The sequence below is a fragment of the Chelonia mydas genome, chromosome 6, assembly GCF_015237465.2.
Source record: "Chelonia mydas isolate rCheMyd1 chromosome 6, rCheMyd1.pri.v2, whole genome shotgun sequence".
Taxonomy (NCBI): domain Eukaryota; kingdom Metazoa; phylum Chordata; order Testudines; family Cheloniidae; genus Chelonia; species Chelonia mydas.
The window spans coordinates 12,959,064-12,977,349 of record NC_051246.2 but is presented as its reverse complement, the minus strand read 5'-3'; the positions used below and the strand labels follow the sequence as shown (position 1 = coordinate 12,977,349).

At 48.8% G+C, this 18,286-nt stretch overlaps 1 protein-coding gene across 1 annotated transcript in view; it reads left to right on the top strand.

The window, feature by feature from the left end:
• The window catches only part of LOC114021489 (zinc finger protein 616), a 39,135-nt gene that overhangs the window by 5,947 nt on the left and 14,902 nt on the right, over positions 1-18,286 (top strand). Inside the window, exon 5 of the mRNA XM_043548406.1 lies at positions 83-1,507. Within this exon, the coding sequence (XP_043404341.1) occupies positions 83-1,507 (1,425 nt within the window). The remainder of the gene's footprint in view (positions 1-82; positions 1,508-18,286) is intronic.

Genomic DNA, 18,286 nt, shown 5'->3' with positions numbered 1-18,286 from the left:
CACATCCCCCTGCTGGGAATATTAGTGGTTTCCCTTTGTGGGCAGCACAAGAAATAACATCTGTACTCTCTTCCGCACCAAGCAGGGGCAAGGACCCTGAGCAGAGCTGAGGGGCAGACTCCTGAGGAAGGGCCTGGCACCCTGGAGTCACTCAGGCCCTTCCCAGGGACATCAGGGAAGAACCATTCCAAGAAATATGAGTGGGGAAGACACCACAAGAGGCAGGGCAGGGCACAAAGGCAGAAGAAAAAGCTGACCAGGAATGAGCCAGCAACCTCAAGAGGCCATCAGAGGAGATCCAGGCCATATCGAAAGCCTCCTGCAGAGGTTAAAGCTGAGCCCAGAAAGAGCCTATTTACCTGTCGTGTGTGCAGAGAAGAATTCAAGGTGCAAAGAGACCTGATAAGCCACCACTGGATGGTTCATAAGAGACAGGAACTGTATCACTGTAGCGAGTGTGGGGAAAGCTTTAGGAGAAAGAAGGAGTTCAGAGCACACGGAAAAGCTCACAGAAAGAAGAGAGACCATCCCTGTTCTGAATGTGGGAAGATATTCCACCAGTTATCACTGCTCACTGCCCACCAGAGAATCCACACTGGAGAGAGACCTTATCATTGTGCTGAGTGCGGAAAAAGATTCTTATACTTATCAGCTTTTACCATCCACAAGAGAGTCCACTCAGGAGAGAGACCCTATGCCTGCGCTGAGTGTGGAAAGCAATTTATGGATTCGTCAACATTTCGTAATCACCAGAGAATCCACTCAGAAAAGAGACCCCATCGCTGTAGCCAGTGTGGGAAAGGCTTCAAACTTACATCAAATCTTACTCGGCACCAGAAAATCCACAGTGAAGAGAGACCCTTCTTGTGCCATGAGTGTGGGAAAAAATTTTGCCTACGAGAACATCTGATCAGACATCAGAGGATCCACACTGGGGAGCAGCCCCATTGCTGTGCTGAGTGTGGGAAAAAATTCAGTCTCCTTCAGAGTCTCAGGAGACACCAGGAAACTCATATTACGGGGAGACTCCATCGCTGTGCTGAGTGTGGGAAAGTATTCCGTCATCCAGACAGTCTCTCTAAACACCAGAGAGTGCACACTGGGAAACTCCATCGCTGCACTGACTGTGGAAAAGGCTTTGTCTATATGCATCATCTCACTCGCCACCAGAGAATCCACACTGGAGAGAAACCCTATTGCTGCACTGAGTGCGGGAAAAGTTTCACCCAACTGTCAGGCCTTACCAACCACCTGAGAATCCATTCAGGAGAGCGACCCTATCCCTGCACGCAGTGTGGGAAGTGCTTTGCTCACTCATCATCTCTCACTGAACATCTGAAAATCCATTCAGGAGAGCGACCATATTCCTGCATTCAGTGTGGGAAGCACTTTGCTCGCTCATCATCTCTTACTCAGCATCAGAGAACTCACTCAGGAGAGCGACCATATTCCTGCACTGAGTGTGGGAAGCGCTTTGCTCGCTCATCATATCTTACTAAACACCAGAGCAGCCACTCAGAATAGAGATTCTTGACCCTTGTGTTTGATGGAGGGGAACCTCTTCAATCTCTCACTTCACCCTGTTCCCAAAGTCTGTAAAAGTGGGAGAACTTGATCCCACTCTGAAATGTTCCCACCTCTTCAGTAAGCAGACACGAATTTAGGTGCTGGGTTTGTTAAAATAATTTGTGTGCTCCTGGAAATGGAAGCATTTAACCCTAGAGGTACCGAAACATTCCATTGTGGGCATTATGGGCTGCAGCTAAGAGAGAGATGACTGCACTTTGGAGGTCCTGGTTTATCCTAAGCTGTTTGCTCACTGCAGCTCCCATCCTCTCAGGCTCCACAAATCGAATTAATTGTTTCATTTCTTCTGGGATTTTTGGGTTTGGAAAAATGGGCAAAGATTGTGGCAGAGACTGAAAAGGAGCTTTCGTCTCCTTAGTTAATGAAAGGCTGTGACATCTCCTCTGTGCCCCTCATAGTACTGAATCAAAAGGAAGGGTGTTTTTATTTGGCTTTGAGAGAAAATTATGAATCAAGCTGTCTTAGTAGCTGGCTTCATGCATAATGCAGCCAGGGCCCTGTCTTCACACCTAATTGCCAGACAAGCAATACCAGCTAGGACCTGAGGTTTGGAGAGTGGAGTTTCCAGGTCACACAATGATGATACAGCTAAAGTCAAGATACCCCTTTTCTGAAATAGCCTGTCAGACAATGTATCAGAGACAACATTTCTAAGGAACAGTGCCAACAGGTGGTGTGGGACTGTACTTTGGTTTGATGCTGCATTTCTTGGTGGATAGACAAGTCAGATTTCCATCCCCTACTCTCTCCGAATCAGCTCTCATGTCCTCGGAATAACCATATTAAGTGAAAGATCTTTTTTCATTACAACAGGATACATTGTGGTGACAGGTGCTTTAACTTACATCTCTACCCATTGAGGCTTCTCGAGCTCCCCATCCTGTTCCTGTGGGGCTCAAGAACAAACAGCATGTTTGGTTATGGACTGCCTTCTTTATCATATTGATGGAAGATGCAAATGCTTGACCTCTATGGATGCTGCTGTCATGATTAGAGTGTCTACATTACTTACCCAACATCTAATTCATTGTGCCATCAGAAGTCATACACCAGAAAAAAGGGCATGTGCAGGTGTCAAGGCTGATTCCCACTCTGGCACTTTGAGTGCAGAAGATGGGGGCCTGCAAGGATTCAAAAAGTTAATACTTGCCACTCCTTGCTTGTATTAAACTCCCAAGGTTACAGCTTCTCTCTGACCTTGGACATGTAGATGCTGCCACCACTCAAATGCAAAGCCCTTGGAACCCAGGAAGGAACACTTGGGAAGTCCTTTCTGTGGGGTACCCTTAAGCCCTTTCACTCCCTCCTCCAGGGAGGAGCTGAGAAAGAAAACAAAGGAAATTAGCTGTTGCCCCCAGCTAATTAAACAACATATGCACAAACCTCTTAGGACACCAAAAATCCAATCCTGTTCTTTAAAAAGGTAAATTTTATTAAAAACAAAAAGAAAGAACATAGATCTGGAATTCAGGCTTTTGCTAGATTTTAAAAGAGCAATTCCAAAAAAATAAGCACCCAAAGTAGCTTTCTTGGGGGTTCAGCTTAAACGTTACAAGCAAACAAAAGTATCTGGGGTCAGCACAGAGGAGTCCACTAGCCATAAGAAATAAACTGAAATAAACCTAATTGTGTCTTTCTAAACATTCCTGATCTACTTACACATTTGGGGGTTCCAAATCAGTCGTTCTAGGTATGATTTGATGATCTACGATCATACCTGGCTTAATGTTTCTCATAGGATAACTGCTCCCTGTCCCCTCTTTCCCGGAGAACAACAACAGAGACAAAGGGGAAGTTTTTTCCCCCATTTTAAAAAAATCTGGCTTCAAGATTAAACTCGATAATTTTATGGAGGAGATGGTATGATGGGATAACATGATTTTGACAATTAATTGATCTTTAATTATTCATGGTAAATAGGCCCAATGGCCTGGGATGGGATGGGATCTGAGTTACTACAGAGAATTCTTTCCTGGGTATCTGGCTGGTGAATCTTGCCTACGTGCTCAGGGTTCAGCTGATCTCCATATTTGGGGTCGGGAAGGAATTTTCCTCCAGGGCAAATTGGAAGAGGCCCTGGGGGGGGGTTTGCCTTCCCCTGCAGCATGGTGCACGGGTCACTTGCTGGAGTATTCTCTGCACCTTGAAGTCTTTAAACCATGATTTGAGGACTTCAATAGCTCAGACATAGGTGAGGGGTTTATTGCAGGAGTGCATGCATGGGTGGGATTCTGTGGGCTGCATTGTGCAGGAGGTCAGACCGGATGATCATAATGGTCCCTTCTGACCTTAATATCTATGAGTTTAAGTTATAGCCTTCCCATTGGCTCTTTTGGTCAGGTGCCCACTCCCTTTCCTTTTCCTGGGGGACTTTGTTAACCCTTTGCAGGTAAAGCAAGCAGAGAACAGCCACCAAGAGGGACTTTATAGCTAACTGGCTGGGCGGGTGTCCATAAAAGGGAGCTACTCCCCACCCCCTTCATTTATCACAGCAGGGATGAGAGATGTCAGTTACTTCCTGTTATGCCTTTTTTTTTTTTATAATTCGAATTTGTATCCCTGGACGCTTACGTGGCACTTTAGTGCCACCCAGGGCTTGTCTACACTAGAATTTATCACTTACCAAAACACTCATCCACATCCCTGAGAGATGTAAAATATACCAACCTAAGCTCTGGTGTAGACTGAGCTATGTTGGTGGGAGAGCTTTCACCTCTCATAGAGGTGGAGATGTTATGCTGACAGGCGAGCTCTCTCTCCCCCATCGGCTTCGAGCATCTTGAATGCTAGCTTGGTGTCTTGAACACTATTGGGAGCTGTAACACTTCTAGTGTAGATTAGCCCTAACACTGAGATGTACCTGGAGCTTAGCCTTGACACCAAGTGGCCAGGAGTGCAGGAAACTCTGTGGGCAACTTTGCTTCACTTTGCAGGCTGGGACTCAGGTTTGGCACTTGTTGTAGGTGTTTTCTATAAACAACTTGTGGAGTTGCAGTCCCAGTCCAGAGTGTGACATGGGTATGAAACAGCCAGGGGTCATGGGGCAGGAACAGAGATGGGATCCTGCGTGGGAACAGGCAGCCCAGAGAGCACTGTTTGAGGAGAGAGAGAGGGACCAGTCCCAGCAACATCCACAGATCAAACTGAGCAGCAGTACTGGGCCAGTGTCTCCCCATTCCTCAAGTGGGAGAATCTGTGGCCATGCCTCTCTGTCGGAGGGCGACGATGAGATGTGGACTTTGTGTCACTGCTGTGTCATCATTCCTGGAGGGAATAAAATAATATAATAGAATTATGAGTCTGAAATGGCTGCCTCCCATGTGTGTAAGTGAAGACCTACAATCTTCCCTGAACTGCTGACTTTGCCATGTTCCAGTCACTCTTGGGAGATGTTGGGGAGAAGCAGCCATCTTGCCTTTCTTTCTGGAGCTGGTTATGCCAGCTGCAGTTCAGCTCAATTGTAATCTGCTTTAAGATTGAGAAATCTGCATTGTAACAAAGGAACAGCTTAAGGTTCCTGTCCAGACAAATCTTGTGTGTCCTAAAAACTCAACTGGGGATGATTCTTTCACAAGAGAATGAACTATAAAAAAGGGGAAGAGGTGCCCCCAAATAGTCTTCTCTTTCTCTCTGCTCATGGCATCAATGACACCTGAAAGACAAAGAAAGTAACACCTCACTTGGGGAGGGTCCCTAACTGAAGGGATTCCTGCCAATAAAACTAATACAGCGTGTGGTGAGAGACTTCTGCTTGAATCCATTTAGCTAGTTACGTTAGTTATTAGTTGTGTTTTACCTTTTATTTTCTTATAGCTACGGCTACCGTTTTGTCACAGAGGTTGTGGAAGTCACGGGATCTGTGACTTCCAAAGATCTCCGTGACTTCAACCCTGGCAGCTGAAGGGTCCCACTCCCTCCCATTGTGGCAGGGAGCTGCGAGGTACCCCCTCCGCGTGAGTCAGTAGCCCCCCAAGCTCTCCGTTGCCATGGGCAACAGGGGTACCCCACCGTTCCCAGCCACAGGTGAGCTCTTTCCCATTGGCTTGAGCATCTTGAATTCTAGCTTGAGGTCTTGAGCACTAGCAGGAGCTGTAGCACTTCTAATGTAGATTACCCCTAACACTGAGATGTACCTGGATCTCAGCCTTGACACCAAATGGCTAGGAGTGCAGGAAAATCTCTCTGGGCAACTTTGCTTCCCTTTGCAGGCTGAGACTCAGCTTGCTGCTTGTTGTCTGTGTTTTCTGTAAACAACTTGTGGAGTTGCAGTCCCAGCCCAGAGTGTGACATGGGTATGAAACATCCAGCGGTCATGGGACAGGGACAGAGGTGGGATCCTGCGTGAGAACAGGCAGCTCAGAGAGCATTGTTTGAGGAGAGAGAGACCAGCCCCAGCAACGTTCACAGGTCAAACTGAGCCACAGTAGTGGGCCAGTGTCTCCCCCTTCCTCAGGTGGGGAAATCCGTGGCCATGCCTCTGTCGGAGGGCAATGATGAGATGGGACTTTGTGTCACGGTTGTGTCATCATTCCTGGAGGGAATAAAAGAATACAAGAGAAATAGGCGTCTGAAAGACTCTGTGTGTGCGTATATGCGTGGCCCTGCAGTGCCGACTGTGCCATGTTCCAGTCCCTCTCGGGAGATGTGGGGGAGAAGCAGCCATCTTGCCTTTCTTGCTGGAGCTGGGTATGCCAGCTGCAGTTCAGCTCAGTTGTAATCTGCTTTAAATCATTATCTGTATTCAAAAAATGGGGGTGTTAGAGCACTGAATTAGTTAAAATCTCCCAGAATACTTTGTGCTCATGCTAAGCTTTATTGTACAAATGTACTAGTAGTTAAATTGCTCTAACCTTTGTTCATTGTATATGCAGAATCTGTCAGACACAAGATGTATTCTCTCAAGGTTTGCCAAATATGAACTGTGTGCTAGGTACAGTTAGTGTACATGTATCTGGTTTTTATGCTACTTGTCTGCTATGGTCTGCCGCCAGCTAAACTGCTGTGTGCATAATTAGATGATAAAAGGTGTGTAAGGTCTGCAGAATCTGGACTTTTCTGTCTTCTAAATGAGAATACAGGGGGTCTCCTGTATACATCAGGGTTGCATTCTTGAAAAGGGCGATGGATACTGAAATTCAGTTGGAGATGATTCATGCAGAAGAGAACTACCTATAAGGAAGAGGTGCCCCCCAAATATTCCTCCCTCTCTCTGCTCATGGCATCAACACCACCTGAAAGACCAGGAAAGTAACACTGCACTTGGGGAGGGTCCCTAGCTGAAAGGATTCCAGCCAATAAAATTAATACAGCATGCAGTGAGAGAGACTTCTGCTTTGAATCTATTTAGCTTGTAAAGTTAGTTATGAGTTGTGTTTTACCTTTTATTTTCTCATAACTAAGGCTATGTTTTTTTCCCCCACAGAAGTTGCAAAATTCAAAGAATCCGTGACTTCCAAAGACCTCCATGACTTCAGCCCTGGCATCTGGGAGCTGCAGGGTCCCACTGCCTCCCGTAGCAGCAGGGAGCTGTGAGGTACACCCACTGCCTGAGTCGGTGGGCCCCCAAGCTCTCTGCCACCATGGGCAGCAGGGTATCCCACAGTTTGTAGCTGCTGCCGCAGGCCAGGGGGTACCCTGCAGCTTCTGGCCACTGTGTGGCACAGGGGAATCCCTGCAGCTCCTGACCCACTTGGGGGGCATGTGCACCCCCACAGCTCCCCCCTGCAGCGATGGCAGGGGGATTCCCTGCTCCCCACTGCTGGAGAGGGGGCAGGGGGACCCTGCAGCTTCTCTCCACTGCTGGTGGCAGGAGGACCCTGGAGAGCTGAACCCCCACTGGTAGTAGGAGCCCCAAGAGCTCCAAGCCACTCCACAGCTGCCCAGTCCCTTCCCATTTTATCATGGATATTTTTATAAAAGTCAGGGACGAGTCACAGGCCTCTCTGAATTTTTCTTTATGAACAATCCCATGAACAATTCCTCATTACTTGTAATCACTTAAAAAATTCTCTGTAGTTTTAACTTGTAGTTAACTTGTAATATTGTTTCATCAAATCCAGTGTGTTTGGATTGAAGGGTTTGAGAATCTCCATATCAGATAACAGCTGTTCAATATTCCAGATGGAACCGTGGTTAAAGTCACAATTATACTGACCATTTCCAATCAATAAAATCAGTGAGTCTGGTTATCTGACATCTCAACGCACTTACCATCAGACCCCGAAGTGGATAAGAATTATTGTGCATCTCTCTCTTGTTAATTAATCTGAGCTTGACTAAACTGCCTCAGAAGTACATGTTATGGAAACTGTGCCAGCCCCAAATGTTAAACAATTATGAGATTTTTCTAAAATATAAAAGTTGGAGGTTTTTATTTGCTTTAGGTTTGAGTTGTTAGGGTGCACTTGTTTCATGTTTTAAAGGTTTACTCTACTACCATGAGGGCTAGAAACTTATCTTTTGTAATGAAAGAAAATTCTCCTGCAATGCAGTGGAGACAACCTGAACCGCTGCACCACCCCTATTCCCTGAGTGCCATCCCCATCCCTCCCTTCAACCAGCTTTGGCACTTTCCCATGCAGACAGACTCTCCTGATCTGTATCTGGGCTCACATGACAGTTGCTGAGTGATCAGGATGGGCTCCAGGGTCAGGTTATCATTATGGTCCTTTTTATGTACTCCTCAGACAGAATAATTTAATAGGAACCTGATCTGCAGTCACAGGCTCCTCTCCCCCGGCACTTCATCTGGTGTGCCACTCCACAGAGTGGGAGTAGGGCTACCTGGCCATAAATGGTGAAGATGGGCAAGGAAAGGAAATGGGGGTGATCTCATAGATCCCTGTGGAGTGTGATGAGCCTCACAGGATACAGGGTGGCAGTGACGTCTCAGGGGCTGAAGCAGGGGCTGCCCCACAGGATATGGGGGGCGGGGCAGGGACCTCTCAGGGTCTGAGGCCAGGGCAGCCTGTTGTGGCCCCTCAGGGAACATTCACTGGGACTGTTAGAAATTCAGGAGCTGTTTGATCCTCCCGAGCCCATCGTCCCCTCTCGCCCCCTGCAGCTGCTGCTCCCAGGGGTTAATGCTGCAGTGAAGGGCAAAGGGCATCTGGGGTTTGGATTGTGGGATGGAGCCAATACAGGCCCAGACTGTCCCTCTCTGGGCAATTCACCCTCTACTTTCAAACTGCACAACCCCGCCCCCACCCCTAATTACCAACTGCCACTCTGGGCTGAGGAAGGACCATTCTCACCTGCGCAGGGGGGAGAAGGAGTTGGAGACTTATCCCCAGACTCAGGATAAAAGCTCCCAGCTGAGGGGATGAACCATTTCACTATGGTGGGGGGAGGGGGGTGATGGGTTGGGTCACAGAGATCCCCTTGGGACTGTCAAATGATGTACTGGAATTGCCTTGGAGTCAATTTTCCCTGCTAGCCTGGGCGCCCCAGACTCCTGTCTTGTGAGCCAGACATGCTAGCCTGCCCAACACGGACCCAGGGTCTGGGCTGGGCCCCCAAAGCTGCAGGCTTCACTAAGAACAGCCCAGCAAGTTACCTGTCCCCAGACACCCAGCTCCCAATGGGATCCAACCCCCAAATAAATCCATTTTAGTCTGTATAAAGCTTATACAGGGTAAACGCATAAATTGTTCACCCTCTATAACACTGATTAAACAAAATTAAACATAACACGTAAATCTAAGCCCAATACATTAAGGAACAGATTACAGGTAATATCTTACCCTGTGACAGGATTGGGACTCACCACCACAGTGCCCCTGGAACGTCAGGGAATTAGCTCAGTCTCATCATGGAGCACTTTTTGCGCATGGTGCCTTGCCCTTTGTCTGCTCTGCTGCTTTGGGGACCCCCATTTCTCCCCGCTTGGTGGTGTCCTCTTCAGGACACTGCCCTCCGGCAATGCCCACTGCTCCAGTCTCACCCCCTTCTGGGGGTTTGGAGTTATCAGCAGTCTTAGATCTACACCAGCTCTAGTAGCCAACTGCAGCCTCAAAGTCTATCCCCTTTGTCGCAGGGGCCAGCCACAGCCTGTATCAGGGCACGCTCCTCCTCAGCCAGGTGTAGTACAAGGTGGGGACCCAGGCCCACCCACTACTCTGGGTCCTGACCCAGGGGCCCTCTAGCAGCAGCCTCTCTGCCCTCCTTCTCTCCCCATGTCAAACTATTGTCCCTGGGCCGCTTCCCCTTTGGCCCCGTGCACCTGCTCAGCCCTTTGTAGCAAGGCCTGCAGCCTAGGGTTTTCCTTGGCCAGAGCTCCCCAGCTCCTTCTGCCCTTCCCCAGCACTGCTCTGTCCAAGGTGCTACCTTTCCACTCAGGAGCCAGTCCTCCTCCCTTACCAGTCAGGGAGAGACTACCCTGCGCCCTAGGTGGGCAGCCTTTATATAGGACCTTGCCTGGTCCTGATTGGCTGCCCCTTCTCCCTCCCTGATTGGATCTCCCCAGGCTTTCACTGATTGTCTGCTGGTTCGCGCAGCCTCTCTGGCCTGGTTCAGCCCTTTTCTCAGGAGGTGGGGCTCCACCCCACCCCCCCACCCCCCCAAAGATGTTCCAATAAGCTTCTTTCACAGACTAGACTCCTTCCTAGTCTGGGCCCAATCCTTTCTCCTGGTACAGACCTTGTTAGTTTCAGCTTACATCTCAGGTGATAAACAGGGGTGTTCTCCTGACTGGCAGCCTCTTGAGCCAGCTGAAGACAAAATGGAGGGGCTTCCAGGGCCTTTTAATATTCTCTCTCTTGTGGGTGGAAACCCCTTTGTTCTTCTGTGCAAAATCACGGCAGCAAGATGGAGTTTGTAGCCACGTGGGCAAATCACATGTCCATGAATGATTCAGCTTTTTGCAGGCCAGCGCCATTGTATACATGTTAGCTCAGCAGATGTGGATTGGCGTCTCCCTAAATCCATTGTCAGTCAAGTATTTCCAATTACTTGAATAGTCCCTTCACAATAGGTTGGCCAAAACTCCTCTATGTGTTTCCCACAGCAAACACTTAAAATACAAGAATAGAGCCAATGCTCATAACTTCAGATATAAAAATGATACATGCATACAAATAGGATGAATGCATTCAGTAGATCATAACCTTTGCAAAGATATGTTACATGGCATATTTAGCATAAAGCATATTCCAGTTATGTCATATTCAATTCATAAGCATATTTTCAGAAAGCATATGGAGTGCAACGTCACAGGGGGATTAAATGGCAAAGGCTGAAATGTCACCTGTTTAATGTTGGTTTGGGGTTTCTGAACAATCAGATCCTTTTCATTTTCCCTGTTCCCCTTAGCAAAGGGGGATTTTTACCACCGTGACAGATTTTGGGATTGTGTAAGGATAACCCCCTGCCACCTGGGAGAGTGGGACCTTCCAAAGTGGCAGTTATGGCAGTTGGCCAGCCTCCCTTTCCCACCCCCAACTGCCCCCTCAGAGGGCGAGGGGGATCAGCAGCCCTGACCGGCCTGGGCTTTCCCCTGTCAATGGAGGATTCCCCCTCCTCAGTCCTTAACTTGTTCCAGAATCACCCCCAACTTCCCCAGTGGAGACAGGACAGACAGACCCAATTAACCTCTACCCTGCCATGGATTGAAGGGATTAAAGTCCCCCCAGGCCAGGCCTCACCATGGCTTCTGAGCCCATTTGGCATCTGAGGCGGGCAGTTGGGGTGGGGGAGGGGTCAGTCCAACTGCCATAACTGCCACTTTGGCAGGGCCCATTCTCAGCTGGAAAGGGGGGAGGGATCCCTACTAAAATCCTCAAACCTATTGATTTGGTAAATACTACCCCCGTCACTAAAGAGAAGAGAAAACTTTTAAAGCATCTGGATTTAAATATATAGAGGAACAAAATTAAACAGGTCAGTTTTGAACCTTTGGCATTTTATTCTGCATGAGCTCCTCCTCCCAAAGGGAAATGGTTTGTCCCACGAGCTGGGAGTTTAGTGCCTTGCTCTGCTCTGGATGGAACCATCTCGCTGGCGGCAGGAGCAGGGGTGATAAAGTCACGGGGGAGCCCATTTCATTTTTGTTTTTATTTTGCTGTCAGGAATGTCAAGAAAAATCTCTGCGGTTACATTATTTGCTGCCCCCCCCCCCCCGTCTCAGGGTGCGAATGGTCCCTCCCCAGTCCAGGCTGGCAGTTCGCTGTTCTCCTCCCCACGGGGGTGGATGGGGGCGGGCGAAGGGAGTGAACACGGTATCACCAGAGCCAATTCTCCAGCCCCTGCTGTGTAGTTCTGATCTCCGTTTGGAGTAAGGAGAAGTCACTCCGCCCTGCGACGGCTGCTGCGGGCTCGGAGCCGGCTCAGTAAGAACTTTGGATTTCTTCAGAAAAAAAGAAAAGAAAACGTTGCGCTGGCCGCTGGCAAAGAGCCAAGTGTGTGCGGACGTGTCTCTGCAGAGTCACAGCGCTGGGGTAAAGGAGAACAGGGAGCATCGTGCGAGATCGGCAACTATTGGGCATGTGCAGTAAGGGGGGACGGACAGGTCAGTCAGTTAAGCAGCTGGTTGGTCGGAAGCCACTCATCCTGGTCACCACTTGTTTTAAAGGTCAGAGCTGTCACTCCGAATTCTGGGGTAACGCTCAAGACTGAGCATGTGCAAGTGAGGGAACTGTTTCTACGGGCATGTCTACACTACAAAATTAGGTCGATTTTATAGAAGTCGATCTTTAGCAACTGATTTTATAAAGTCAGTGGTGCATTTCCCCACTAAGCGCACAGGGTCGGCGGAGTGCATCCTCAGTACCACAGCTAGCATCGACTCACGGAATAGTGCACTGTGGGTAGCTATCCCACAGTCCCCGCTGCCCACTGGATTTCTGGGTTAAGCTCCCAATGCCTGATGGGGGAAAAAAACATTGTCGCAGTTGGTTTTGGGTACATGTCGTCCGTCTCCCCCACCCCTGCTTGAAAACAACGGCGAACAATTGTTTCACGCCTTTTTTCCTGGGTTATCCATGCAGACGCTATAGCATGGCAAGCATGGACCCCGGTCAGCTGTACACTGCTTTTGTGGGCATTGCAAACACTTCACGCATTATCCTGCAGTATGTGCAGAGCCTAGCTAAGAGCTACTAGCATGAGGAAGATTGTGGGGAGGACATGGACACAGATGTTCCTGAAAGCATGGGATGTGGCAATTGGCACAAGGCATCATTGGGCCATGTTGATACAGTGGAACGCTGATTCTGTGCCCGGCAAACAAGCACAGACTGGTGGGACCACATAGTGTTGCAGGTATGGGATGATTCCCATTGGCTGCGAAACTTTCGCATGCTTAAAGTCACTTTCCCCCACCTTGAAGCGCAGGAATACCAAGATGAAACCTGCCCTGACAATTGAAAAGCGAGTGTCAATAGCCCTGTGGAAGCTTGCAATGCTTGACTGCTACCGGTCAGTCAGGAATCAATTTGGAGTCGGCAAATCTACCATGGGGGCTGCTGTGATCCAAGTAGCCAGGGCAATCATTACCATTCTGCTAAAAAGGGTAGGTTTCAGAGTAGCAGCCGTGTTAGTCTGTATCCGCAAAAAGAAAAGGAGTACTTGTGGCACCTGAGAGACTAACAAATTTATTTGAGCATAAGCTTTCGTGAGCTACAGCTCACTTCATCAGATGCATGCAGTGGATGAAGTGAGCTGTAGCTCATGAAAGCTAATGCTCAAATAAATTTGTTAGTCTCTCAGGTGCCACAAGTCCTCCTTTTCTTTTTGCTAAAAAGGATAGTGACTCTGGGAAATGTGCAGGACATAGTGGATGGCTTTGCCGCAATGGGGTTCCCTAACTGGGATGGGGCGATAGATGGAACGCATATCCCTATCTTGGCACCAGACCATCTTGCCAAAGAGTACATAAACCTCAAGGGGTACTTCTCAATGGTGTTGCAAGCACTGGTAGATCACAAGGGCCATTTCACCGATATCAACATGGGATGATCAGGAAAGATGTATGACGCTTGCATCTTTCAGAACTCTAGGCTGTTCGGAAAGCTGCGAGAAGGGACTGTTAGGATATAGATATTCAGGCCTGTCTGTAAAGGCCTATACTCTAAGAATTTAGGTGTATTCTTATCACTTGACTAGTTATAGAGGTACAAAAGAGAATCAAAATCACTGTCTGCTGGTGTAAGGGCCTTCTCTTACTGTGACAGTTTGAGGCCCTGTTCTTAGGCTAAGGCCTTTGGCTAAGCAACAGAGGCAGCCATAAGTTGGGAAGTGACCGGTCACATCCTCACATTCCAAACTAGTCACATTGAAATAAGGTGCTATTGGGCTGTTAGGAATACAATCCTGTCCTGAATACAATCCTGTCCTGATAATGCCTATCACCTCCAGAGAAAGGGAAGTGCCTAGAAAATGTAAAAGGAAACAGCATTCTGTCTGGCAAGAACTCACTTATCAATACTGGGATGTGAAATCCTCACTTCTGTATTGTTTTGTCATTATAGTTCCCACTTTGCTATTGTTTGTCTGTATAATCTCTGTCTGGTTCTGTGATTGTTCCTGTCTGCTGTATAATTAATTTTGCTGGGTGTAAACTAATTAAGGTGGTGGGATATAATTGGTTACATAATCATGTTACAATATGTTAGGATTGGTTAGTTAAATTTCAGGAAAATGATTGGTTAAGGTATAGCTAAGCAGAACTCAAGTTTTACTATATAATCTGTAGTCAATGAGGAAGTGGGTGGGCGTGGGTGGGAGGGGGTGGCTGTGGGTGGGAGATGGGAACAGGGAATGGGGGTAAGGAAATTGGAATCATGTTTTGCTAAAGGGGGAGATGGGAACAGGGAATGGGAGTGGGGAAACTGGAATCCTGTTTTGCTAAGGGCAGGAATGGGAACAGGGACACAGGTGTAAGGCTCTGTGGTGTCAGAGCTGGGAAGGAGGATACTAAGGAAGGAAACTGGAATCATGCTTGCTGGAAGTTCACCCCAATAAACATCGAATTGTTTGCACCTTTGGACTTCGGGTATTGTTGCTCTCTGTTCATGCGAGAAGGACCAGGGAAGTGAGTGGGTGAAGGAATAAGCCCCCTAACAGGGACTTTCTTCCCAGACCGGAAAATTACCATTGGGGAAAATTATCATTGGGGATGTTGAAATGCCAATAGTTATCCTTGGGCACCCAGCCTACCTCTTGCTCCTATGGCTTATGAAGCCATACACAGGCAGCCTGGACAGCAGTAAAGAGCAGTTCAGTTATAGGCTGAGCAAGTGCAGAATGGTGGTAGAATGTGCCTTTGGGCATTTAAAGGGGCGCTGGCGCAGTTTACTGAGTAGGTTAGACCTCAGCGAAAGCAATATTCCCACTGTTATTGCTGCTTGCTGTGTGCTCCATAATATCTGTGAGAGTATTTATGTCATTTATGGCGGGGTGGGAGGTGGAGGCAGATTGCCTGGTGGCCAATTTTGAGCAGCCAGACACCAGGGCAATTAGAAGAGCACACCGAGGTGCGCTGCACATCAGAGAGGCTTTGAAAAACAGTTTCATGACTGACCAGGTTACGGTGTGACAGTTGTGTGTGTTTGTCCTTGATGTAAAGCTGTCCCTTTTAGTGAATGTACTTCCCTGTAAACCAATCCCCCCTCCCCACTTCGACCACAGCTGGCACAGGAAATAAAGTCCCTATTGTTCTCAATCCATTGATTTTTTATTTATTAAAAAAAACTTGAGATCACTGGCAATGCTGACTAGTAAAAGGAAGCCCAGGTGTACAAAGGGTTTGATAACAGGGGCGGGTGGAGGTGGAGGGAAGGACAAGGCCACATTGCTTATTGTAGCCACACTACAAATCAAAGCTGTTTGAATGACAGCCTTCTGTTGCTTGGGCCATCCCCTGGAGTTGAGTGGCAGGGTGTCTGGAGCCTCCCCCTCCCTCTCTCCGCCCCCGCCCCAATGTTCTTGGGCGTCTGGGTGAGGAAGATATGGAACTTGGCGATGAGGGCAGGCGGTTACACAATGGATGCAGTGTGGCTCTGTAGTCTAGCTGCCTTTCCTGCAGCTCCACCAGACGCCTCATCATGTCCGTTTGCTCCCCCATTAGCCTCAGCATCTCCTCCTACATGTTACAATCACGCTCACTGTATTCTTTCCTAGCCTCTGCCACCGAATGCCTCCATGCATTCAGCTGTGCCCTATCAGTGCAAGAGGATTGCTTGAGCTCTGAAAACATGTCATCGTGAGTGCATTTTTTTCGCTTTCTAATCTGTGATAACCTCAGGCTGGAGTTGATGTGGGTAGCATGGAAACATTTGCAGCTGCAGGGGCTGGGGGTGGGGAGGGAGAGTAGATTTTACAGAAGATTCATTTCTGAGAACAAAAGGCAGACGATTTCACAGTGAATCAAGCAATTCACAGCAGACAGCACATGTGTTTTAGGTACAAGGTCACATTTTGCTTTTTAAATTGAGTGCCTACCAGCAGGGTGACACAACACACATGGCTGGGCAACAAAATTTGGTTTGCACACAGCCATGGTGAGCGAAAGGGTACATGGGGTTGTCTTCTTCCGCGTTCAGAACATGTGGGAATGGTTTCAAACTGCAGCGCCCTCCTTTCCCATAGCAACCAATGCCAGTTGTGTTTGCTGTTTAAAAGGAGGGACAGCCCGTGCACTGTCGGCATGGACAAGGCCAGACTGACCTTTTATGGGCTCGGTGCCAAACATATTTGTGGGCCCCCATGGGGGCAAAGGAGCATGGCGTGGGGAGGTCCGTCCCCAGAGCAAGGGCCAGCCAGGGGCAATGGAGCATAGCATGGTGGGGCCGGCCACACTCTGCCCAGCCCAGTGCAAGGGCACTGTATTCAAACTGGCAGTTGCCAGACGCACACTGGCCCGCCCAGCCCTGTGCTGCCAGCCTGCGCCTTCCCCTCGGGGGTGGGCCCATGGCGTGTCACACAGCCCCCGACTTCCTGTGCCCAGCATCCCCTGGAACTGCTATGCCCAGCAGCCCCCCGCACAGACCCTCCACCACAAATACCCAGCAGCCTGCACACCCCCAGCCCCCCACACAGCCGCACCACTTCTGGTACTGGACGTGGATTCCACACACACATCCCTCCCCCAGCATGGCTGTTCTCCAAGATGATCCCTTTTAGCCAAGCGCAAACAGCCCAGCATACCTGGGGTCTAATCAGCAAACAGAAGGGATTACTGTTCCCTTACAAAACTTCCCCTATTTCAGTCAGGTGACCATGAGCGATATCACTCTCCTGAGGCTGACACAGAAAGAAAAGGACCGAATGTTGCATGAACGCAACCAAAACCCAGGACCATTCGCTGCCATGCTTTGTGCTGCAATGATTCCAGACCACTTGCTACTGGCTTGGCGTGGTAAAGTGTCCTACCGTGGAGGGCGGAATAAGACAGCCCTCCCCAGAAACCTTCTGCAAAGGCTTTCAGAGTACCTCCAGGAGAGCTTCACGGCGATGTCCCTGGAGGATTCCCGCTCCATCCCCAGGCACGTAAACAGAGTTTTCCATTAGCTCTACTGTACTGGCCGCGAATGCATCCCAATTGTTCAGGGCAAATCAAACATTAAACACAATTGCTTTTAACTCCTGTAGTGTCATTACAAATGTGAACTCACCAGACGTGACTCCTCTGCCATCAGGGTCCAGGAACAATAGGTCCTGGGAGGGTATTGGCTTCAGAGTGAGCAAAAGGTCCTGGCTGCCAGGGAGAACGGATTCTCTGCTTGCCTGCTGCGCATTCCCCTCCTCCTCCTCCTCCTCATCCACAAAATCCTCCTCCGTGTTGCCAGGAGGATGCCACCTTGCAGCTGTTGGCTGAGGATGCCACCTTGCAGGTGTCCATGGAGAGTGTTGGGGTACTGGTAGGGTCTCCTCCTAGAATGGCACGCAGCTGATCATAGAAGCGGCATGTCTGGGGCTCTGATCTGGAGCGACCATTTGCCTCCTTTGTCTTTTGGTACACTTGCCTGAGCTCCTGAATTTTCACACGGCACTGCTGTGCATGTAGCCTCTCTCCACCATGCCTGGTGTGATTTTGGCATATATATCAGCATTTCTTCTGCTGGTTCGGAGTTCTGTCTGCACAGATTCTTCTCCCCATACAACAATCAGATCCACTGTTTCCTGTTCGCTCCATGCTGGAGCTTGTTTGCGATTCTGAGCTTGCATGGTCACCTGTGCTGCTGAGTTCGCCACGCTGACCAAACAAGAAATGAAATTCAAAAGTTCCCAGGGCTTTTCCTGCGTACCTGGCTAGTGAAGCAGAGTTGAAAGTGCTGTCCAGAGTGGTCACATTGGAGCACTCTGGGATAGCTCCCGGAGGCCAAGAATATCTAATTGCACAGCGCTGCATCTACACTACCCCAAATTCGACCCAGGAAGGTGGATTTTAGCGCTTCTCTCCTCATCAGGGAGGAGTACAGCAGTCGATTGTAAGAGACCTTTAAGTTGGCGGAATGGGGCTGGTTGTGTAGTTCATTATAAAATCAACCTAATGAGGCTAAAGTCGACCTAACCTTGTAGCGTAGACCAGGTCTAAGAATAGGAAGCTATATAAAGAAAGAGGTACAATGTAGCATAACCGCAAAAGGCCAGTTGCCAGCAATAGTTTCAAAGTCCGGAGGCTACGTCTGAAAAGGAGAGAGGCATGCAGGAAGAGCCGGGGAGCCAGCAAGAGAAGAAGAACTGCGGCAGAGATAGAAAAGAA